The sequence below is a fragment of the Papio anubis genome, chromosome 13, assembly GCF_008728515.1.
Source record: "Papio anubis isolate 15944 chromosome 13, Panubis1.0, whole genome shotgun sequence".
Classification (NCBI taxonomy): Eukaryota; Metazoa; Chordata; class Mammalia; order Primates; family Cercopithecidae; genus Papio; species Papio anubis.
The window spans coordinates 20,495,823-20,521,377 of record NC_044988.1 but is presented as its reverse complement, the minus strand read 5'-3'; the positions used below and the strand labels follow the sequence as shown (position 1 = coordinate 20,521,377).

General features: G+C 42.7%; 1 protein-coding gene across 16 annotated transcripts in view; it reads right to left on the bottom strand.

Annotated features, from left to right (window-relative positions):
* Positions 1–6,349, bottom strand: part of PRUNE2 (prune homolog 2 with BCH domain) — a 293,156-nt gene extending 286,807 nt beyond the window's left edge. For 13 of the 16 annotated variants that reach the window (XM_009188956.3, XM_009188962.3, XM_009188968.3 and 10 more), the window contains exon 1: positions 6,061–6,349. In XM_009188956.3, the coding sequence (XP_009187220.3) occupies positions 6,061–6,096 (36 nt within the window). In that variant the 5' untranslated portion in view covers positions 6,097–6,349. The remainder of the gene's footprint in view (positions 1–6,060) is intronic. The other 3 variants (XM_009188969.4, XM_009188970.4, XM_009188965.4) reach the window with 2 other exon arrangements.
* Between the last annotated feature and the right edge of the window lie 19,206 nt (positions 6,350–25,555).

The window sequence follows — 25,555 nt, the reverse complement described above, 5'->3', positions numbered from 1 at the left end:
GATAGCAGATCAGGTCATGCTAAAAGTGTGTCCATTCTCCTAAAAACAATGGAAAGTGATGAGGAGGTTGGTTTTTTTCTTCTTCTTCTTCTTTTTTTTTTTTTTTTTTTTTAAGGGAGGGTTAGGAAAGGTGTGAAAGATGCTTTCAAAATGATCTCCCTGGAAGCAGGGTGAAAGCAGTTTGCCAGCCATTGTAGTCATCTGGGTGACTTGAGGATAGGGTGGGTTAGGGAAGTGATGAAGGAAAAGGAAGTTTTCAGCTGGAGAAACTGATGAATAACAATGCCGTTCACTAAGATAAGGAAGTACAGAAGAGGAAGGGCTTGGAGGCAAGTGGAAAGACCCACCATGTTCCAAGCTCTGTGCTAAGGGCGATGGGTACATCATTTTGGCTTTGCAACAAACATGCAAAGTAGGCATCATTATTCTATTTTTCAGATTAAGAAACCAAACCTGTGTTTATCAGCATGATTATTCTAACCCAAGCTTCATGGGTCTGATTTTCCAGGGTGATCTACAGCCCAATTAGTCTCATAAGAGCTACCAAGAAGAAAGTTTCCCCTGGAAACCAAAGTCCAAAGCCACAGGGCTCAGAAAGAAATGGATCTGGGACAATCCTAGAGATTGTGAGTGGGCTACTTTAAGACCCCTGAAAGGGTAGCCACGAATGACTACATGCAGGTTGTATACTACACAAACTCATAGGGCACTATTCATATCACCCTGCATAGGAATGCTGCCTCCCAAATACATCAGCCCTCCCCAGTTTCCTTTCAAAGAAGACTTCAAACTCCAGGACTCTCCCATAATCCCCAAGGTTCAAGAAAAATCAATAACTAACGTTGCATGCCGTCTCTCTCGTCCCCTGATGTTTTTTCCTCTTTTGCAGCCTTTATCCAGACCCAAGTATTCTTTCCTCATTTTTCTCACTGCTCAGGTAACATTCACAGAGGGATAGGTTCCCTCTACCCCCTCCCTGGAGGAATAATACCTCCATCACCAAGCCATTGCTTACAGGAGTTCCCCAGACCAGTTCACCAAACTCACAATTATGTTAATATCTGCCCAAATACATGTTACATCAAAACAAACAGGTTATACCAAAGCCATCAGCGGTTTACTTAGTTGACAAAATAGTCCCCAAACCACTGTCTAAAGGGTGACCTTGCTCACCTGATCCCATGTCCTCCAAGGCCCAAGGTGCTGTCTGAATCACAGGGAGCACCTCTCTTCCTGTGAGACAGATTGATCCACTCAAAGATCTGTTTACACTAAAAAAGTGTGGTTCTTCTCCGCAGGTCCCAGGACTGGGACAATCCGCAGCTGTTTGTCTAAACGATCTGGCAGTGAGAAATGAGGCTAACTCCAGGACCAAAGCAATCAAGGGTTCATTCCTCATCAGCCCATAAGCGAGGGGTATCACATTCATGGAAGTGCTTTGGATTCCTGAGTTTCCTGCTCATAAATGCTTTGGCAAGAGGCATGGTCTCAAGAGCACCTGCCCTGGTTTGCAGTGGGGCAGAAGCTGATCCCATGGTCTCTGACCAGAATGAGCTCAGCTCTTGAAATGAAACAGCTCTGCCAGCTTCTTCATCATTACTAGTCCTTGCCACAGTGGCCCTTTAAAAGGCGTGAAGCATTTACTTTAAATATCCTTTTTATTGACATGCACAACCTTCTTCCTATGCAAGAGGAAATCAGGAAGAATATATTCCTTCAATTTCCAATCAAGTTGATTATTCTGCAGACATGCTGCAGTCTTTTTCTTTCTTTTATAAAACCCCATCTCCTATAACCACTCTAATGCAGTTGTTCATTTAGAGTTTTGAATGTGCTTTCTTGTCCCTATGCCACATATCACAGACTATGAGCTGACATTCAAGTCACCCAGAATTTTTCTTCTGTAGAAGTCCACATATCAACTAATACCTACTGCAGAAGTGAGCCCTTCGTCCGCAGCTGTCACTGCTGAAGTAGCAGATGCATCCCCTGGACTGCAGTAGTGACTCTCTCCACCTTCTTGTTGAAAACAGCATTCCTGGGACACTGATGTGCCCTGTATCCTGCTGGTGACAGCTGACAACATCCCCACCTCCCCCCCAACCCAAGACTGGCTCATGACCTACATCATAGGGCATGTGGGCTGTAGTGATCTCCACCCGTTAACAGCTGCTTGACTTGCATCAGCTCGGGGTGTCTGGGCAGTGAGGGAGGCTCGGCAGCAGGGGCCCAGTGTGGGGACCCTGGCTTCCTGCCAACCAGAGCCACAGAACTCTCTACCCATCCCCAGGTGATTCCTCATGTACTTCATTTTCTGCCCAAACTTCATGGGAACGTGGACCATTTACTGCCATGAGACTGTCCTTGTCCTGAATACTCTCCTGAGCTGATCACTGTGAAGTTGAGGGGCATTTCCCAAATCACACCATAGAGCGGGGAGCCCTCATTCCCTACACTCCTTCAACTTCTCTTACCATAGAAATGATGTAACTAAGAAAAGAAAGCATGGCTAAAACCTAAGGACTGATCTGGAACTATAGGATTTGATTTCTGCAACTCTGAATGGGCAGGAGAAAAAAGAAAATACGTTTGCATTCTCATTTCTAGCTCTAGTAGTAAGTATCCAAACCAAAAATATGGCTGGATTCTCACATCAAGGAAGTGATTTCAACTAGGAAGCACCACTCTTTGATTACCATCTCAGGCTTGGGGGGCTTGCTCTCAGATTGCTTATCCTACTGTTATTAATGTTTTAACAATCCTCATGTCAATTCCATATGTGTCATTCCTTGTTTGTCTAGAAGGGAGCATTTCCGGAGACTGCTTGGAAGAAGTAACTACCTCCCTAGCCGTGCTCCACCTCCAATCAAGTTTTTCACAAATATGCTCCAGCCCCCAGCCTGTACTAACCAGGCAAAAGTCAGGCCCACATGAGAAGCATTGGAGCCCCAGGAGGAGGGATCCCTCTGAGGCCACACCTGGAGTTTACTTTTGCCATTTCTGATAAATACTGAGTATTCTCAGGAGGGAAGGAAAGGTATTAGAAAGGGTGATTTAGGGAAAATGAGGATGGGATTATGTCAGTGAACCTGCCTCAGTTTAAAGACTAGCAGGACTAGACCGGGACGAAAAATAGAATTGAGAGTGAGCTCCCAATTCAATGGAAATCAGCTCCAAACTACCTGATCAAAATTCAAAATATCCTTTTCCTTCAAAGACTTCCGTTCAACCAAGGGTCTGGCCTAGAATAGCAGAGCTTTCTCTCTCCTTACAATGACAGATGAATAATAAATGTTCCAAGTCAGAAAAAAAGACAATTTTTCCAACATTTTGATTACTGGAGATTGTATCCATGGCTAATAGCAATTCCATTTTGCAATTTAAAGTTCTTTTTGCCTATTGGAATTAGCTAGCCCCAATGATGATGAGGTTTTGTTAGGACTTTGGAAGAGTCATTAACTATTTCAAACCATTAAAAAATATATATAATGCCTACAGAATATCAAAGCAATTAAGTCAAATAGGAAAAAAAACCTAGCAATTAGGCTTTTTTTTTAAGGTATCATATAGCTAAACTTCTAAAGAAAAACATTAAAAACATAACTCCTAAATTCTAATTCTGGTCTAATAAGGCTTAAGTAAAAATCAGCATGATAAATTTCTTCACCTTAAAATGTTTTCCAAAGGATTGGCTGAATTTTTAAAAATCTTACTATTTTATTTTATTTTATTTTTGAGACCGAGTCTCGCTCTGTTGTCCAGGCTGGAATGAAATGGTACAATGTCGGCTCACTGCAACCTCTGCCTCCCAGGTTCAAGCGATTCTCCTGCCTCTGCCCCCCTAGTAGCTGGGATTACAGGCACACGCCACCATGCCCAGCTAATATTTGTATTTTTAGTAGAGACGAGGTTTCGCCATGTTGGCCAGGCTGGTCTCGAACTCCTTACCTCAGGTGATCCACCCGCCTCGGCCTCCCAAAGTGCTGGGATTACAGGTGTGAGCCACCACACCCAGCCAAATCTTACCATTTTATTATAAATAAATTTCCCACAAGTGAATGACATTGACTTAATTTTTTTTCTCCAAGAAAAAGGTTATCTATCCTCTAAAGGAGAATGTTATCTACTACTATATTTGAGTGTTATATATTAAGTAAAAATCTTATTACCTAGAAAATGTAACTTATCAGGAGAAATATGACACTAAAAGTGACCAAAACACCTTTGCTGTGGCTGGATGTGAAAGGTTAATCATGATTTCTAGCAAGAAGCTTATTCCAAGAAAAAATAAAATAAGCAGTAATTGTTCTGGCTAAGACATGAAACTGGTAACAATATTTCAAACAACCGCTTCTCTTTCCTGTCCTTTCTTCTAATGATGTAGAGCAATTGCTCATCTAATGAAGGGACTCGGTAAATAAATTACAGATTACTTTCAACTGATTACTCGGAAATAGGGAAATTTCCATTCCAGCAACCGCTCCTCAGAATTGAGAGAAACCTCTTGCTCATATCAGACCCCAGTCTAAATGTTTATTGCGAAAATACTGATAAAGAAATGTTACGGGAGTGAAAAACAGATACAGCCCAGAACTCTGCGTTGTCATTGATTACCATTTTCATACACACACACACGCACAGTTGCCAAAATTGTCTTTCATTTTTGAACATTTCTCCTTCATTACTAGGTAAAGAACAGAACATGTATACTATCAGAAATGCCAAATACGTAGTTAAGTTTCTGAAATTAGTATTTTCATCCATGTGCTCTAGTAAAGAAAAGGGTCAATAAACAACACAGAAATGATCACAAACTTCCTCAACTCTGAAATCTCCACAAACGTTCAACTCTCTGGGAGCTTTCAGGTAGAAAGTTCTTATATAAGCACTTATCAACTTTAATGGTCTTTTTCAAGATACTTACAGTTAGACCATTGTAAGGATCACACTTCTGTCTGCACTCCGAATGGTGGTTCAGGCAACTTTGGGCCCTCCCTTCCTGTACTCCCTTTGTTGTGTTAGGGTAAATGAGTTACAGTAAGAACCCTGCAAATATCCTGCCTTGTGATTAAAACATTACCTTAATGCAGACTTTGTATTTTGGCTTCTATGAAGGCTTAAAGGTTAAAGGCATCATAAATTATGCATTTCTTTCTATGCCAGGCCTGTAAAAAGTGCTTTTACAGTTCATTAAAGATATTGCTTCTAAATGAGTACAGGCTTTTCTTTTTTTTTCTGCCAAAACAGAAACATTTCCATTATATTTATTACTGCTGTGCTGGAGAGCCAAAACAGTTTGGAATTAAGAAACTGCTAGAGTCTGTTGTTCCAGAATGTGTAGCAACTGTTAACATACACAGTGGAGCTGCCCATTCACTGTTTGGACAGTGATACGGTAAACATGGGCTAACACACAGGTCTGCTCCCGGGAGAATGATGGTCTGGTAAAGTCCAGAACACCAACAGTTAGAGTTTCCCCTTCTGCCTCTGCCCCAGTTTACAGATGTGAACAGGAATTAACCAGACACAACACACACTAGAATGTCCCTAACTCCTGCAGTGGAGCAAGCTCTATCCTGTGGATTCTCCAGTACCACACATGTCCTTCCTACCCAGCACTCTGACTTCCTCACTTTTGTCACCTCCAGCTGAAGTACAGTCCTAAGAGTCTTTTTTTTTTTTTTTCTTTTACACTTACATGCAATGCATCTGCAGAAGGCTGGGCTCTTTATCTCAAGGAAGACCACACCCATTTTTCCCTTAGCTTTCAGGAGCAAACTGCCGATTTAGGGACCGAAGCTGGACAGAAGCGACCCAGCTTCAGCCAGGCCACAACCTCCCTCAGCTCTGCACCTCGTCTGGTTGCGGGGGAGGATTCTGGAGACAGATTGCCAGCTTTAAGAGCCAGAGTTCCAGAGATTTCTTCCAGGAGACAGCCCGCACACCCTGACAACTCCGTGGCAAAGTTGCTTCTTCCTCCTGTGCTGCAACACCTTTTCCTCTCCACCTTTCTATCAGCATACGCGCGCGCGCACACACAGCCTTGCTCACTCAACTTACCAGTTTAGATTTGGCGCGTTGCAAAAATTCTTCCATGTCGTGGCTGGGGGTTTGGGACCCGGGTGCTAGGAGGGGCGCAGTGGAAAATCTCGGCACAAGGAAGAGGAGCGGGGTCCCGGGAAAGTGGCCCGCCGGGGCGCAGCGACCGACTGCTCCCTCCTGCCGCTCGGAGGCGGCTGCGGCTGAGGCTGTGCTTGCGCCCTCGGCCGTCTGGCCCCCGGGCTCCCCGCCCCACCCCTCGCCCGGCCGCCGGCTCTGGGCACTCGACTCTGCCCTAATAAGGAAAGTGGGTGTGCCGCCCGGGAGCCCCGGGGCGCGCCGGGCACGCTCTCTGGCACGCGCCTCCGCGGCCGGGGCGCGTGGGCGGAGGTGCAGGGGTATGGCGAGGGACTCCTCCGCCAATCGCAGGGCCCTGCTGCGGCCTCCTGACGTGCCGCGCCGAAAACTGCTGCAACCATGGACAGCGCCCAGAAGTGCCAGCCAAGTGCAAGGGGCTGCTGCAGAGGGAGGCTCTGCCGCAGGCACCGCCGCGGTCAGCGGGGGAAGGTGGGAAGAGGGAGACGGGTCCCAGGAGAGCCCCCGCCTAGCCCAGCGCCTCACTGGCTGGCTGGCGCGTTACGGAGCTCTCCGGCGGTCACTTAATGAGCTGGTCGGCTGGACTGGCCAGGGGAGACATTCAGCTAGATTGGCGTGGGAGGGACGGGGAGGGAAAGAGGGGGAGTTACTGCTGAGCTAAAAGCAGTACGACCTTGATGGATAATAATCAGAAGAGCAGGCTAGGAGGTTGGGCGAGGCTGCGTCTTTCCTCCCTACCATGAAAACATGCCCACACAGCAATGGGCATCCGCAGTTCACCCCAACGAGGTGCCCTTATGTCAGCCCTGGGACTAATGCGTAGATACATCCTTCTGCAGTTCCCATCCACTGACATGTACCCTCAGGGAAAGCTGGGGCAGTAGAACCTTGCTAAGGTGAGGTGCAGTCTGCAGACCAGCAACATCAGCATCGCTGAGCTTACGGAAATGCAGAACCTCAGTTCCCTGCTCCTACTTGCCAAATCTGAATCTGTGTTTCTATGAGATCCTCAGATGATTTCTATGCTTATTAAAGTTTGAGAAGTACTACAATGAACAATTGAACTTATATCTACATACCTTATTTTAAACCATGGAGTTTTGTTGTATGTAGCTTTGTACGGTCCCCAAACACACTCCATCAGGCTTTCTCTGACCTCTGGGCTTTTGCACACCACCTGTAAGACCCTTCCAGCCCTTGTCCCAGCCCCCAGCTTCAGCTGTCCTAGAGAAACAGCCTCAAGCCTGACTGTACAGTAAAATCACATCGTAATCACCGGAGACTTGAAAAAGTACTCATACCAGGGCTTTATGCCAGTCCAATTAAATTAGTATCTCTGGGCGTGGGGTCACAGCATTTTTGTGGAAAGTGACCCTAGTGATTCTAATGTGCAGTTCAGGTGTGATGTTCTGGTTCTCGATGAACTTTACACGTATCTAAATTACTTAGAGGGCTTGATGAAACACAGATTTCTGTGCCACATCCTTAGAATTCTTAGGTGTGGCTTAATGGGCCTGAGAATGTCCATGTATACAATCCCCCAAGGTTTGCTGATGCTGCTGATCCAAAAACCACACTTTGACACTGAGTGGCCTAGAAGTTCTCTTTCTCCAGGAAGCCTCCCCAACACACTTTTCCCTTCCCATCCCCATACTGAGTTGGTTGCCCCTTCTGTATTTCCTCATAGCAACTTACATTTTCCACTCTGCTATAAATTGCATAATGATTTGTCTGTGTCCTCCACCAGGCTGTGAGCTCTGTAATGACAGGGACCTTGCCTGTCTCATTCACTGATGGATCCCTAACATGACGTATGTTCATGTCATATATAGGTCCTCAATAAATATGTTTTAATGAATAAAGATACATATGGAAGGGTTTTCTTGCTCTGTCTCTCCTGTCTCAATGTGTGTCTGTCTGTTTTCCTGTCTGTCTCTATGTGTATGTGTGTGTCTCATGATCCAATTATTTTTTATTCAGAAGGATCCAATGAAAACAGATCAGCAGAGTCCACAGATCTGATTAAAGGAGAGTGATAAGAATATTAAGCTCCAGGTGACATTCAGGGGAGGGCTATATGGAAGCTGGAGATGCTGTCTGCTTTCTGTACTGACTTAAGTAATTTAAAACCAACCAGGTAAAGCAAATGTTTTGTCAGCCTGTAAATCTGTGAAGTTGCACACAATTCAAGTAAAATTACTGAGAAAAAGTCTTGAGAATGCCTTGCCTCTGACTTCACTGGGGAATTTAGCAACAGTTACATAATACTGTTTTATTCCTCTAGCTTTGGCTTATAAATATTCTAGGTAGGTATCACACATACTTGAAATGTTAAAAAAAAAATTCTGATGGACTCAAATTCCAACATCTATCTCCCCATCTTTTTCTCCACCAATAATGGCCCTTCAAAAGTTTATCAAAATTTACCTCTTCTATGAAATCTTCCCAAGCTGACCACCTATATTAGCTTCCTGGGGCTGTTTTAACAGAATCTCACAAACTCAGTGGCTTGAAACAACATAAATGTATTATCTTACAGTTATGTAGGTCAAAAGTCCTACGCAGTTCTCATTGGGCTAAAAGCAAGATATCAACAGGACTACATTCTTTTTTAGAGGCTCTAGGGTACAATCCACTAGAAGCTGCCCATGTTGTTTGACTTGTGGCATCTTCCTCCATCTTTTTTTTTTTTTTTTTCTTAGACAGAGTTTCCTTCTTGTCCCCCAGGCTGGAGTGCAATGGCACAATCTAGTTCATTGCAACCTCTGCCTCCCAAGTTCAAGTGATTCTCCTGCCTCAGCTTCCAGAATGGCTGGGATTACAGGCACGCGCCACCACGCCCAGCTAGTTTTTGTATTTTAAGTAGAGACAGGGTTTCACCATGTTGGCCAGGCTGGTCTGGAACTCCAGACCTCAAGTGATCTGCCCACCTCGGCCTCTCAAAGTGCTAGGATAACAGGTATGAGCCACCGTGCCCAGCCTTACTCCATCTTCAAAGTCAGGAACAATTCATTTATCTAACTGTTCTTCTAACCTCTTTTTCCACTTTTTAGGGGCCCAAGTGTTTACACTGGGCCTATTTGGTTAATCCACAATAATCTCCCCCATTTTAAGGTCAGTTGATTAGCAACCTTAATTTTATCTGAAAACTTAATCCCCTCTGCCATGTAACCTAACGTACTTATAGGTTCTAAGGATTAGGTTGTAGACATCTTTGGGAGGTCATTTTTCTGCATACAACACAAACCATACATGAAGTTATTTGGTAGCTATCGGCATTTGATCCTCCAATTTTTATGATTCCATAGCAGCCAGAAATCTAGTGACTTTAACTCTAGGTAAATATTGTCAACCCTGATTGCACGGTGGAATCACCTGGGAGCCTCCAAAAATCATACTAATGTTCCAAGCTCCATCTCTGGAACATTAAATCAGAATAATTTGGAACAGAAATTCCGAATTGAGTGATCTTGAGAGGGGCCCAGGCATCAATATTTTTTCAAAGCTCTCCAGGTAATTCTCTGTGTAGTCAGGGTTGGGAACTACTGTTGATGTTAGATAAATTCACATTCCCCAGTCACTCATGTACAAAACCTGGAGTTCCCTTTGATTTACTACATTCTGCCACCCACTGTGGCCAAATAGTCCCCGGTGCAATGTCTTCAACCTTTAAAAAAGTCTCCTTCAACTTCCTTTCTTTCTATTAAAAGCACTAGGATCGTAATTTATGTATTTGTATCTGAACCTCATTTCACCCTCTTCTCTCTAGAGTCCCTTGTCCTTGTTGGCAGAACAATCCCATTTCCTCTACTCTTTGCTTTCCTCTCTCAGATTTCTTGATTCCTGGACTCCCCTCATTTGAGACCTGTATCCGAGCTCTCTTTATTTTTGAAATAATTATCTTGAGTAGATTAGTAAAATGGTTGGTATGGATTAAATGCTTGTGTCCCCCCAAAATTCCTGTGTTGACACCTTAACCCCCAATGTGATGGTATCAGGAGGTGGGGCCTTTGGGTGTCATAAAGTTTAGATGAGGTGGTGAGGGTGGAGGCCTCATGATGGGATTAGTGTCTCTCTTCTCTCTCTCTCTCTCTCCCTCCCCCCACCTCTCCCTTCCCACCATGTGAGGACACAGGAAAAACATGGCCATCTGCAAGGCAGTGAAGCATCCTCATCAGGAACCAAATTGGTCAGCACCTGGATCTTGGACTTCCCAGCCTCTAGAACTGTGAGAAATAAATGTCTGTTGTTTAAGCTGGTCAGTTTAAAATATTTTGTTATAGCAGCCTGAGCTAACTAACACAATGGTAGTGCTAGGGGAAAAAAAAGAAAGAGACTTAAGGCATCCTCTCATGATGCCATCTCCTCATATTACTGAGATGGGACCAAGGCCTAGAGTAGTTCAGCATCCTGCTCAGACTAACAGAGCTACTTAGAAGCAGGAGCCAGGACTGGAACTCAGTTCTCTTTCGTTCCTTCCTTGAGCATTTAGGAGCATAGACGATGCTCTTATAGGGATTTTGTTTACCTAAGATGCATAAAATATGATCCCTGCCTTCAAGGAGCTCACAGTCTAGTCACCACCAAATAGATTAATGCAGTGATTGAGAAATGCATCTGGTGTGATACTAGTTGAGATGCAATATGTTGTGGTAACTAAGACCTGTATGCTAATCTTTGCTCTGTATGGTAGATTAAACATGGCTGAAAATTCCTTGATTCTTCTCCCAGTGAGAGGCAGGGTCTTTGTTACTTCTTGAATCTAGGAGAACTCTGACTTCCCAAGCAATAAAATATTACAGAAATAACATCATGCCAGTTTCTGGGACCAAGGTCTTAAGTGATTGGTAGCCTCGACCTCTTGTCTTTTGGAATACATGCTCTTGGAACCTATCCATCACGCTATGAGGAAGCCCAAACAGCCATATAGAGAGGTTCACACAGAAAGGAGCTATGAACTCTGGGTAACAGCTCAGCTGCCAGCCGCGTGGTGAGCCATCTTGAAAATAGATTCTTCAGCCCCAGTCAAGCCAGCTGATGCCACATGGAGCAGAGCTAAGCTGTGTCTCCTAAGCCCTGCCCAAATTCCTGACCCATGAAAATATGGGATATAATAAAATTATTGCTATTATAAGCCATTAACTTTCTGGGATTTGTTCTGCAGCAATAGATAACCAGAGCACCTGGCCAGTTACCAGCTCAGAAAGTTAGGGCAAGCTATCCTTTCTAAGTTTCAGGGTCTTCATCTATGAAATAGATGAACAGATAATACTCCCTCTTAGGACTGTCATGAAGCCCAAATGCAACAATATATGCAAAGTGCCCAGTTCTTGGTCAGTTGCTGCCATTATTCTGATTTCCAAGAGTCTGTTAAGGAGAGGAGAAACTTAATGTAATAGCTGTAAGTGGGAGAAAGAAACTCCATGAAGAGAACCCAACAAGAAGAAAATCTCCAGGTCAATTGTGGATGGAACAGCAGTCACTAAAAATGTGACATGATTTAATTATAACTTCTGTCTATTCTACACCAAGTAATACCTCCCAAGGTTATATTCCTTTGCAACCTGGGCTTCATATGATAAGAGGCCAGTTTCAGAGAAAGGCACTGCAGATGTTTCTCAGCAATAACACATCTACCTGTACTACTCACTAGTGAAATATAAATTACTTAGGGGCTGTATCCCCAAATTACCATTCCTTACCCCCATGGGGCACTGGATCTTTCCTCTGTAGGCTCTCATAGGAACATTGTAGCTCTGCATCCATCTCATGGCACACATTACTTTCAGTGCCACCACGGGGGTATCTGAAGCTTTCCTTATCTTAACCAGCCTTCCGGTGCTCACAGCATGGTATCAGAAAATCTGGACATGAGACCTTGCTGTGTACTTTTGGGCAAGTTATTTATTATTAATCTCCTTATCTGTGACATAGAAGATAAATACCTGCCCTAGTTAGTTTACACGATTGTCATTAAAGAATCAAATGCTAACATCGCTAAATATTGGAAAATGTTAACAAGGGAAAACAGAATACTGAAGAAATCTGTTTGGTTGGCAAAAAAAAAAAAAAAACCTGACATATGCTATCCTTTTAAAAATGAAATGTAGCTGGGATGGCAGCTGCTGATTCACTGTTTGGGCACATTTCCAAGCTAGCTTCCTCACTGACCAACCACTCCTCTCACAGGTAGGGTCTCCTTGGTGCAAGTGGATTATGTTAGCTGCTTTTAAATTGTTTCATGTGACACAAGAGGTTCAAGAAACTGCATCTCACACTTGAACTAGATTTAAAAGCATTTTAAGCTTATTTCAAGGGCAAGAGATAGAAAGAAGACTAATGTCCATTAACTAGGGCCTCTCATTTAGCCTGTAAGCAACTGTTAAATGCCTAATTTTTGTCCTGTGAATGGTCAGATACTATCCATGTTAGCAAATAATATTAAGAGGAATTAACTATTTTTTTTCTTTCATGGTTTAGCAAGAATATCCAAATTTTTTAAGGTAAACTTTGCAAGACTTTTTTTTTTTAAAGGAGTCTATATTAGCCATTATCTTCTCTGAGTTTCTGTAAAGAAAGGAAAAAGAGGTGTGATTTAGATTGTCAGAGCTGTATTAGCAAGTGGCAGGGCCCAGACCACCTGGGAGAATGTCCTGAGAGTCAAATGCTCAGGCTTTGAACGGGGTACATACAACTTGCGTCATTTCTGGGAACCACAGACGTCTTGTAGAGCAATGAAATTAATGTGAAAGGACAGTGGAGGAGAGAGGAAGTACTCTGGCTCTGTGAGTCATCAGAATACTAAGGCAGTGGCCACCACTTGCAGGTCTGTTGCCTGTGGGCAGATGCAGATAGGGCCTTAAAGTCTCAGCTTCCTCTCACACTATACCATTAAGGTCAGGTGGCTTCAGTTTTATCCATGCTCCTCCTGCAGAAAGGTATCTCAAGTCCCTTCAAAACAATGCTGCCTGCCTCAGTTACAGTATAAACTTTAACTCATGATCCCATCCTGCATTTCCACTACGAAAGTATTTGGCAAGGAGAGTGGAATGTTAATAATTTCCACACCCTGAGAGTCTACCAACATGATCTCTCATCCTTGCAATAATGCTGTAAGGCCAGAACAATGGGAACTGCAACCAACCTATTTTAGAGCTGAAGAAATAGACCCAAAATTGTTTATTGACATGCCTGAAGATTGAAATCTAGACTCTGTATTCCAAAATTCAGGCCTTTTTCATCAAAAAGGCTAATGTTTATGAAGAGTTTCTTTGCATGAAATATCACTTTAATTTTTTCATGTGTGTTAATAGCATTTAGTCCTCTTAACAAATGTATAAATCAGGTATTGTTATCCTCATTTTAAAGATGTGCAAACTGAGGTACGAAGATGCAATTTTCACAAAATTACTCAGGTAGTAAGGAGCCAAAGCAGGGGACCAGGTCCAGAGTCCAGGTACTAAGCGATTGCACATCACTGCCTGTCCACTGGCATGTGCTACCCAGCTGCTCACCTGAAAAAGCAAATATGGAGACTGGAGAAGAAATGGGTACTTGCCGCATGACACTTTCAATTGCTCTGCCACAGTTAAAAATGAGCTAGTCACCCCTTCACCTACCCAATACTACTTGGCCACATAGACCTCACACCTGATGTTTGCAGATCAGTCAGAGAAATCACCAGCAAGAAAGAGGTAAATGTCTCAGAAGCTTAATCAGCACACATCATTAAAAGCTCCTGTCATCCACGATGACTCAGCTAAATCGTTGCTTCTTTCCCATCAGGTTTTCCTTTACGCAGCCCCCATCCTCATCCCTCCCCTCATCATCCTTGACCCTCACCCCTTCCCATAAAGTTGAACATAATTATGTTGTGATGGTTAAATGCTTGAGTTTTAGTCCTTTGGATAGTGATTTTAGTCCTTTAGATAGTGATTTTAGCATCTCCAGGTCTTAGGGTCCTAGAAGAAACAGAAGACTTGAGTGGATGTTTCCAACCTTAACATTCTGTGATTACAAAATGGAATCATATAATTCTTAGACCCACAAGAAACATGAAAATATACAAAGAGAAATTGTCTTATTTTTGTTAAAAAAAGTCTTTGAATATCTTTGTAGCTTTAGATGTTTGCGTAGAACAGAGGGATTATGTTAAGATGGCATAAAAATATCCACTTGTTAAAAAAAAAGTAATCAAGTATTTTAAGGAACTTCAACTGAAAGGTCAGTAATTAAGACATGTAGACATGTAAATAACAAGCCTGGAAAGAGAAAACTTAGCAAGATTTGTTAGAGGTATGTGTTTTCTTAGGTATCAAATGCTAATGTCCTCAGAGAAATTTTCTATTCATGACAGGAAGCCTGGAACAAAAAAAAAAAAAAAAAAAAGACTCATATTTCAGGCTAAAGGATGCTGTTCAATTGTTGTCTAACAAAGGCCATTGATCTCTCTTCTTATATAGTGAAAATATTTCACTTAGAAAAAACTGAATTCGGTATGCAATGTATTTTCAATAATATTGTGTAGAAAGCAGTAAAATAAAAAAATGGATATTTAAAAATGTCCAACAAACTGTCAATTTCAACGAGGGTAAAAATTATTTGCTCTGCATTTTCCTTCTGTAAATCTCTGCATCATAAAACCACTAAAGTTCCAGAAGAAAAGGAAGAAGGAAATCCAATTCCATTAATGCAGAGCCACAGTGTTCACCTACAGCATTAGCCTTTTTGCTATATTTTCTTTAAACTGGGCAGCAAAGCAAAGGACCATCCCAGCAAACCTCTCTGTCAAACTCTCCTTGACCTATTCCATGGCAGACACCACCTGCAATTCAGCACTCTTGGGAAATGCTGCCACCCAATTGCTTCTGTTTCTGTCAAGGATTCATTCATATTAATATTCCACTAGACTTAGCTCAGAAAGTTGTTAGAAACCAATACTACCTCTTCTGGATTCCAGATTCCTTCTTCTATGTCCCCCCCAACCCCCCAACCTCCTTCACCCTGTCCCCTTCCTTTCTGTGAATGAAGGGGAAAAAAATCCTAAAAACAATTTTAAAATATGGAGTGAGCAGTTGGGGAAGGGCTGGACTATTATCACTCCAACACTGCTATAACCACCTCATTTTCTTGTTAGTTTATTTAATAATAAACTTTTATAGATTCACTTTTTCCAATAGTTGTTAGTTGAAAAGCTTTGTTGATGTACAAAAACCACAAGAGGTAAGTCATTGTTTTTTGGAAAAATGTCATGGAAATCACCAAAGTCATCCAGTAACAGCTGGCAGCTTTTTGGGGGATGGCAAATGTTTTGTGTTGAATGCTGTGTCATCCACCAACTGTCAACTTCAGGTAATGAGTCTTCACATCTTCTCCTTCCTGTGGAACCACAAGGCTCCAGAGGACAGGGCTTTGGTCTTAACTCCTCTCTATACTCCCCCAGCTGCTTCCAGCACAGTGCCCTTTCCATGGTAGGTCCTCAAATAATTATAATAACGCGTGTTGATCAATTCTCCTCTAGCTGAAGCCTTAAAAGAGAGAGGCTCATCAGCCAGGTAGAAATAAAAAGAAATACAGGTACTTCTGAAATGCTTTATTAATTTCTATAAAGGGGTTAAAATGGTGAGTTTTCAATCGTATTCAAAGACAGCACAGCATCTTTTAGAAATCTGACTCTGGCTAGTGTAGACCTGGAAACACATTGGATGGAGGAATCACAGCAAGTCACTAAGATCAGAATTACTGCTGGACCATAAAAGTAAACAGAGAGAGACAAAAAATATTTTAAATTAATCCCAAATACACATCTGTTAATTGCCATTTCAATTCTTCAAATATTTGCATATGCAAATACGCCCATTCAACACTGAATTATTAAAATTGAGGCAGACAGTTGAGCTTTGCACACAGCAAAGGCAGCCTGGAATAGAGAAAACTGACTGGGGGTTGGGGGGAGAAAACATAGGAAATCTGGACTCTTTCTCTTTGTGATAAGGGAACCTGGTAATGACCCAGAGACCCTGGGAACTCTGGAAAAGGGCAGCTCTAAATGGAGGAAGGACACCTTATTGGGGGAGAGGAATTAAGGATTTGTTTGGTTTTCACAAACATGTCTATGGCAAATCCCTGTATGTGGGGATAATGCTTTTTAAGCTCCTGTTATATCCCAGGCACTGGACAGGCACACAGACCTGTGGTCTCACAGAGACTTCAGGTGTGATACCCCAAAATATGACACCTTGGAAACTGAAAACACAGCAGAAGTAGGAAGGTTTCTCTGACCTTCTCTCAGGCCTTCCTCCCGTGAAGCAGACCGTAAAACCCAGGATCGTCACTCTCTGACCTCCTCTGTTCCTTCTCCCCTGAAGACTCTCATGTGGCAGGTGAAACACAGAAGAAACTGAACAAACAGGTCTTACTACATTTCTCCCAGTTTATTGCCATTGGATCAGACCATTTTATCCTTCAATTATACTTCTGTATGGCTGTCCATAAAAATACAGTTTTCCCTGGGTCTTTGGGACTTTGCTTCTGAAGGCTAACATGCCACTTAAGATTTACATGAAATGCGTTTGCAAGCTTTTTGCTTATTACTCTGTCTTTTGCCATAAACTTTACAATGAATGAGAAAAGAAATCTTTTCTCCCCTACACAGACAAAAAGCAATAAAACAAATAAACAATTCAAAATGTCAGAGAGTAGCACACTCTATGAAGGAAAAGCAGAATGATAATGATTGGAGTAGGATGAGGTCTACATTAGATTAAGGGGCTGGGAGCCCATCTGGGGAGATACTGAGACCTGAATGGCAAGAAGAAGCCAGTCCTGTAAGAATAGATGGGAAGAGATCAAAGCAGAGGGAACACATGGTCAAAGGTACTGAAGAAGACCGACCCAGCATGAGCGAGGGAGTAGATGTGCTCAGAGAGGCAAGGGCAGCTCTTAGGGCCCACTCGGTCAGGGTAGGATGTTAGAGTTTTATTCCAGACGTGGTGTGAAGCCATCAGAGGAGGAACATGTTCTCATGTGTGGTTTTATAAAGATCACTCCGGCTGCTATGTGGAGGGCAAGGCTGCTGTGTAGGGGCGGAAGAGTCCCAGACCTCTTAATGGTCTATCTCATCACCTACATAAGAGACAGCGATGGCTTGGACCAAGAAAGGTAGTAATGAAAATGAAGAAAAGGAAAACAATAATAACATAACATATATTTTGAAAGTAAAGCCAACATGGAAGTAAAACAAAAAACAGCCTCCACTAATAGACTACTTCTAATGCTGCACATATTTATGCCATAGCATTAATACTACTAAAATAGATTGTACTAATAAGGCATATTTCAACCGTGTGGAGATTTACCACTGTGAGTCACAACTCCTGATTTCCCAAAATGGAAATTACAGAAAGAAGCTAAAAAGACCAATTCAGAGTGACCCAGTGTAGCAGATGTTGGAAATTTCCTGGCAGCTACTATTCGAACATTCTTCCTGTATTTTAGGAATTCCTCCAAAAATAAATCCCTGATGGGAGGCAGACCCCTAGCCGTAGTTACCACTGCAAAACAATTTTCGCCATAGCATGGATCTGTCAGTTATTCTTAGCATGGAGCCTTTAGAGCAACATGTGCTCTAATTCACATGATCTCATTCCACGTTAACCAAGAAGTCTTTGATTATGATTTGTCTCTACAAGGAGATCTTTCTACAGAGAAAAGAACAAGAAAAGGACTAGCAATTTTTTTATTTTTTTTTATTTTTTAATTTTTTTTGAGACGGTGTCTCGCTCAGTCGCCCAGGCTGGAGTGCTGTGGCGCAGTCTTGGCTCACTGCAAGCTCCGCCTCCCAGGTTCACGCCATTCTCCTGCCTCAGCTTCCCAAGTAGCTGGGACTACAGGCGCCCGCCACCACGCCCGGCTAATTTTTTGCATTTTTAGTAGAGATGGGGTTTCACTGTGTTAGCCAGGATGGTCTTGATCTCCTGACCTCGTGATCCGCCTGCCTCAGCCTCCCAAAGTGCTGGGATTACAGGCGTGAGCCACCGTGCCCGGCCAAGACTAGCATTTTTTTAAAACCACCTAATATGGCCAGCGTTGTGATAGGAATCTGAAAATATATTCTTTTAGTTAATGCTCAAACCATCTCTACCAATTTGGTATTATCGGTTTTATTTTACAAATTAGAAAAAAAGAGAGAGAATCAGAGAGTTTAGGAAATTAATCCAAAATCACATTGCTACTAAGTAGCAAAATCAAACTGCTCAATTCAAATCCTGGTTAATTCCAGAGTTTTCGGCGTAGATTTACTTTGTGCTTTATGGACCTCATAAGAAGAAAAAGTGGTCAAGAAAATGAAAAAGTACTACAGCCATCTAGATTGATTTACATGTAAAAGGGCATAAAATTGAGAATTCCCAGATTCTCTTATGGCACCAACAGCAGGAGGACGGGGAGAAAGAAGAGGCAGAGTGCAAATAATTTTGGGAGGATTTGCAAAATGTTAAGGGATGAAAAGTGGGAATTTTAGTTAACTGCCATCTGTGATGTGTGAAATATTTAAAAAGAAATGTGAGACAGAATTTTAAGAAAATATACTATGTATGGGTTTCCTCTTCGGTGCAGCTTCATGAGATTTCAGTAAAGATTACATTGTTTTCAATGCTTTGAGGGTTACCTGACTGGAGTTTCCTTTGTGAGGACATCGTTGAGATGAACCACGAAGCAACCCAGCCTCTTGTAGGTTGTGTGAGTTTCTCATGGAATTTTCTGTTTCAAGCAGAGAGAAGTAGCCCATGTCTCTTTCAACCATACAACAGTGACATCTGAATAAACAAGCAACCGTAAGATCCCTATGGCTGCCTCTGGCTCGCACAGTTTTGAAAGATTCCAGTTGCTACATCTCCACCAGAGCCTTGTGCGGCAGTAGACCAGAATCATGTGAAGTACGTATATAATTTTCACAACTTTAATTCTGTAAGTGTGGCAAAGGGAAGAAAATAAAAATTTGAATAATGTTAGAAGAGAAAACCAATTATCATCCTAGGACATGCTTCATCGTGTTCCTCAGTCATCTCCATCCTGCGATTGTTTATTGTGTCTGAAGCCCTTATTCAGATTAGAGAAACACATTTTGGTGTACTTTATAGATGTTTTCAGAAGTTTTCTAAGGCAGTTTTGACTCTACTTGATTGTAATCTTAGTGACTGACTTGACCACATGCAACTCCACCAAACTGCCAGCCCAATGCTGGATGCAAACAGGGACAGAACATCCCAACAACGCACCTGAGAAGGAGGTAGCCTTCTATGTTCCAGGAACAAAGACGGTGCTCAATAAATGTTTACTGAATGGATGGATGAATAGACAAGTGAATAAAGAGCCAGAAAAAAACACGCACAAAATGGTTCGGTCCTAGTCACATTCCCAGATTCTCTTATGGCACCAACAGCATGAGCGCCAGTGATTTCTCAGGCCAAAGAATCCCTTGCACGGAGAGCCCACACGCAAAGTTCTTCAAGCATTATCAATTTCCCTTTTAGAATGCTCATCAGTAAAATGGAAATAATTTCTCCAGTCCAGGTGTGGTGGCTCATGCCTATAATCCCAGCACTTGGGGAGGCCAAAGCAGGCAGATCACTTTGAGGTCAGGAGTTTGAAACCAGACAAGATGGTGAAACCCCATTTCTTCTAAAAATACAAAAAAATGAGCTGGGCATGGTGGCACACGCCTGTAATCCCAGCTACTTGGGAGGCTCAGGATTGCTTGAATCCAGGAGGCAGAGGTTGCAGTGAGCCGAGATCACGCCATTGCACTCCAGCCTGGGTGACAGAGTGAGACCCTGTCTTAAAAACAAAAACAAAAAAAAACAAAAAAAGAAAGAAAGAATTTCTCCTTCTATCTCCAACCCATTCCCCATTTCCAGCCTAGTGTTCTCATCCTACCTTTCAAATCTCTCTTTTTACCATCCCTTCCATTGGGTACTTACCTGTCCTGAGTCCCTTTTTATCAGGGCTTCCCATGCTACAGTGGATTGAATAGTGCCCCTGGCCCTTGGAGAAAAAAAAAAAAAAAAAGATATGTCCATGTCTTAACCTTTGGAACCTGTGAATGTAAACCTATTTTGAAAAAGATCTTTGCAGATATAATTCTTTGCTTCTTTGCAGACGTAAAAATCTGGAGATGAGATTATCCTAGATTTGGGGTGGGCCTTTAATCTAATGCCAGGAGTCATAAGAGTAAAGCAGAAAGAAACTGGAGACATGGGAATAGAGAGGAAAATGCGATGTGAAGATGGAGGCAGAGACTGAATCAATATGTCTGCAAGCCAAGCAACACTGAAGATTGGCATCAGCCACTGGAAGCTAGGAGATAGGCAAGGAATGGATTCCCCTCAGAGCATCCAGAAGGAACCAACCCTGTTGACACCTTAGTTTTGGACTTCTCGCCTCCAGAAATGTAACAGCATTTTAAAAATTGTTTGAAGCCTCCAAGTTCATGGTAATTTTTTTTTACAGAAGACCCAGAAAACTAGTCGGGCATGATGGCTCACACCTGTAATCCCAGCACTTTGAAAGTCCAAGGTGGGTGGATCACTTGAGGTCGGGAGTTCAAGACCAGCCTGGTCAACATGGTAAACCCGTCTCTACTAAAACTACAAAAATTAGGTGTGGTGGCTGGTGCCTGTAATCTCAGCTACTAGGGAGTCTGAGGCACGAGAATCACTTGAATCTGGGAGGCAGAGGTTGCTTGCAGTGAGCCAAGCTCATACCTGCCACTGCACTCTAGCCTGGGTAACAGAGTGAGACTCAGTCTCAAAAAAAAAAAAAAAAAAAAAGCCCGGGTGTAGTGGCTCATGCCTGTAATCCTAGCACTTTGGGAGGCTGAGGTGGGTGGATCACGAGGTCAGGAGATTGAGACCATTCTGGCTAACACGGTAAAACCCTGTCTCTACTAAAAATACAAAAAAATTAGCCGGGTGTGGTGGCATGCGCCTGTAGTCCCAGCTACTCCAGAGGCTGAGGCAGGAGAATGGCGTGAACCCGGGAGGCGGGGCTTTCAGTGAACTGGGATTGCACCACTGCACTCCAGACTGGGCAACAGAGCGAGACTCCATCTCAAAAAAAAGAAAGAAAGAAAGAAAAAACTAATACACTGATACACTTGGTGATTGCATTGGCTATCTCTGGCCATTAGTAATGACCAACTGACATTGCAATATTCTTAACAAGGGGATGCTAGAGGTAAAAACCTAGAAAAAGGATTTCTTCATCTCAAGTGGCAAACATTTCATTTCAAAGGCATTGGTGGAAAAGATATTTTGGGGATGCGGTAGTGATTTCAGCTGCACCCTTCAATTTATACGGAGTGGGCAACTGCCATTGATACTTACAAGAAAAGAAGGCAATGCAGAGACTACAGACCTATGCTCTGTAGGTCATCAGCATGGACAGCTCAGAGCCAGAACTTGATCTTACTTTATATTCATATTACTTAATGAAAGGTACGTATTTTATATACGCCTTTAAAATAATTAGAATTTTTCCAATGGCTTTGCAATAACATTTGATATCTGTGGGTAAGAGAATTATAGCCCTTACAGTCATGGGGCACAAGCATTCCCTGGTGGCATAATTTCATAAACAGCCTCTTACATCACTGCTATATTCTTCCAGTGAGCACCAAATTATAGCATACATATGACAACTTAACATCATGTTCTTACATAGCAGTCTCTGGAAGCTAGCTCAAATGCTTCTTTTAAGGGAATTTAGTTTCTATTGAAGGCACTAGTGTGATTCCACCACATTTGCTATGCAGGTGAATTGGTTTCATAGAATCATTGAACTTCAGGACTCACACATTGAGTGCAATACCCCCCGGCCTCTAAAAGTGCGCGCGTGCACACACACACACACTGATATGGTTTGGATTTGTGTCACCACCCAAATCGCATGTCGAATTGTAATCCTCAGTGTTGGGGCCTGATTGGTTCATGGGGGCAGACTTCCCCTTGCTGTTCTCATGACAGCGAGTGAGTTCTCATGAGATCTGGTTATTTAAAAGTGTGTAGCATCCCCCTCTCCCATCCTCCTGCTCCAGCCATGCAGGATGTGCCAACTTTCCCTTCACCTTCCACCATGATTGTAAGTTACCTGAGCACTCCCCAGCTATGCTTCCTATACAGCCTGTGGAACTGTGAGCCAATGAAATCTCTTTTCTTTTTTTTTTTTTTTTTTTTTTTGTTGAGACAGAGTCTCGCTTTGTCGCCCAGACTGGAGTGCAGTGGCCGGATCTCAGCTCACTGCAAGCTCCGCCTCCTGGGTTCATGCCATTCTCCTGCCTCAGCCTCCCGAGTAGCTGGGACTACAGACGCCCGCCACCTCGCCCGGCTAGGTTTTTGTATTTTTTAGTAGAGACGGGGTTTCACCGTGTTAGCCAGGATGGTCTCGATCTCCTGACCTTGTGATCCACCCGTCTCGGCCTCCCAAAGTGCTGGGATTACAGGCTTGAGCCACCGCGCCCGGCCGAAATCTCTTTTCAATTACCCAGTCTCAGGTAGTTCTTCATCGCAATGCAAGAACGGACTAACACACACATACTCATTCTACTCATGTGAAAACTGAGGCTTGTCTAAGAGTATTCAGTTACCTAGAGGCAAAGGGGCTATTCCTAGGCTTTTATCAAGTAGAAGACTATCACTCTTCCACATGGGAATTTCTTGAGTAGCTCCTTTGTAGATCCTTGGAGAAAAGACCTACCAGGAGTGATGAGGGAAAATGAAGCAGGAAACTAGTTGGCTAGATCAGCCAATCAAGCTGTGGAGTAGAAAATGACAGAAGAGGCTATCAGATTGCTTGCATAGCCCTGTGGCAAAGCAGGACTTAGAATTCTGGAGACCTTGACCCCCAAATTCATGCTATTTTCATTATGCCAGCTGACTCCCCCCATTCATCATTTCTGATAGAATCATAGCTTCTTAGAACTAGATTACTCAGTAGTCCAAATCTTTATTCCACTGCAATACAAGCAACACAACCAAATTCAAAGAGTGGTTTACTAGCTACCAGTATAGCAGTACCATCAAGGTCAGGAAGATGCCTACCTGTGGGCTTAAATGGAGTATATGGGATGATCATGGAAAATTAGATAAAGGACTCCTGGAGATTCTAATCACTCTCTTCCCTTCTCTCTCTGTGTGTCACCAAGTTCCTTGCAGATCAACAATGTGTGCCAAAACAACTAGTTAAAAGGTTTTTATAAATAACAGTTTTCCAAAATGCAGAGATTCCTTGGCATTATTGAATAATTGTGCCAAATCCCTGCAAAATTTGCTTGTCCTTAATGGACCATACTGACCTGGTTGAGTAAGAAATATGCCCAAATACACCTGAAATTGCTTTTAACCTCTAAATAAGCTATAGAAAAGAAAAACTAGAGATAGCAACAGGTATTATGAATCATCAGTATTAGAATATACAAATTACAACTAGCACGTATTACTGTTTACACAGACACGCGCGCACACACACACATACACTGATAGGGTTTGGATTTGCGTCTCCACCCAAATCTCATGTCGAATTGTAATCCTCAGTGTTGGGGCCTGATTGGCATCAGTATGGATTTTGAGGTCCTCATATACTGTTAGGACTGGAGATTTGTACACTTTCCAGTAGTATGCTAAATATTTAGTAGTCAGCTCTCCACAGAACAGGGGGAAAGCTCTAATTTGTATCAGAGTTCCAGCACACCACTGACACTTTCTAAATATATATATAAAAGGTGTTTACAATGTGCCTGCCATCTGACTCAGAAAACCTACCCTAAGGAATATATTAGCAAAAAATAGTCAAAGAAGTGTGAAAAGACGCAAATGCAAGAATCTTTGCCACAGGTTGTTTGTAACACCAAAAATTTAGGCCTGGTGCAGTGGCTTACACCTGTAATCCCAGCACTTTGGAAGGCCGAGGCAGGTGGATCACCTGAGCCCAGGAGTTGGAGACCAGTCTAGACAACATAACAAGACCCCAAGTCTACCAAAAATAAAAAGTTAGCTGGATGTGGTGGCACAAGCCTGTGGTCTCAGCTATTTGGGAGGTGGACGCAGGAGGATCGCTTGAGCCCAGACGGCAGAGGTTGCAGTGAGCTGAGATCATTCTACTGCACTCCAGTCTGGGTGATAGAAAAATAATTTTTTGTGGGGGAGAACTCATTGCTCATAAGTAGGGTAATATAGCTCTGCCTACTTACCCTCTACACCCTGCCCCCAACCTTAACCTTAACCCCTGGAAACCACGGATATTTTTATAAACTCTATAATTTTGCCTTTCCCAGAATGTCACATAAATATGATTCACATAATTAGAATCATACAGTATGTATCCTATTCAGACTGGCTCCTTTCACTTAGCAATATGTATTTAATGTTCCTGTATGTCTTTTCATGGCTTAATAGTTTATTTCTTTGTGTCACTGAATAGTGGGCTCGTATTTAAAATTCTTTGAATCTCTTGTCCTCATTTATAGTAGGAATAATAATGCCACCTTTAAGGGTTGTCATGAATGTTTGATGAGAAAATATATATAAAGTTTCCAGCATGTAGCACATAGTTAATAAACATCAGCTCCTTCCCTCAATAATTTGGATATGAACGATGTGGCAGGCTGAATAGTGACCCCCAAAAGATATCAACATCCCAATCCCTGTGAATGTGTTTCTTGCATGGAAGATGGGAATCGCAAATGTGATTAAGTTAAGAATCATGAGAGGTGAGATTATCCTGTATTATCAGATGAGCCCAGTGTAATCACAAGAGTACTTATAAGAAGAAGATGTGAAGGTTAGAGTCATAGAAGGTGGCGTGATGACAGAAGCAGAAGTCAGAGCAATGTGACCATGAGCAAGGAATGTGAGAAAGTCTTCTAACGCTAGGAAAGGTAGGGAATGGATGGATTCTCCCCTAACGCCTCCAAAAGGAGCATACCTTGGCTGACAATTTGATTTTAGCCTTGTAAAACCTCCATCAGACTGCTGACCTCCAGAAATGAAAGATAACAAATGTGTGTTGTTTTAAGCCACTAAGTTTGTTGTAATTTGTTCCAGCAGCAATAGGAAACAAATACAGGTGATTAATCTCAACATTTTCTTTCACTTCCTTCCAGCGGGCCTCCCCACATAGAGGCTAGAAATCAAAACACTACATTTCCCAGAATCTCTTGCAGCTAGGGTTCTGATCACCTACTTATCCCCACTTGGATGCACTTGTGCAAGTTTTGGAAAGTGGAAGTGAGGCAGAGATAATTTTCCAGTTGCCTTTGGCTGAAAATATGGTAGTGCAGATATATTTCTGCAGCAGCATTCTAGCAGGGTACTTGTAACTCCCAGCTTCATGGGAGTCAGAATGCATCTGTGAGGAAGCAATGGCA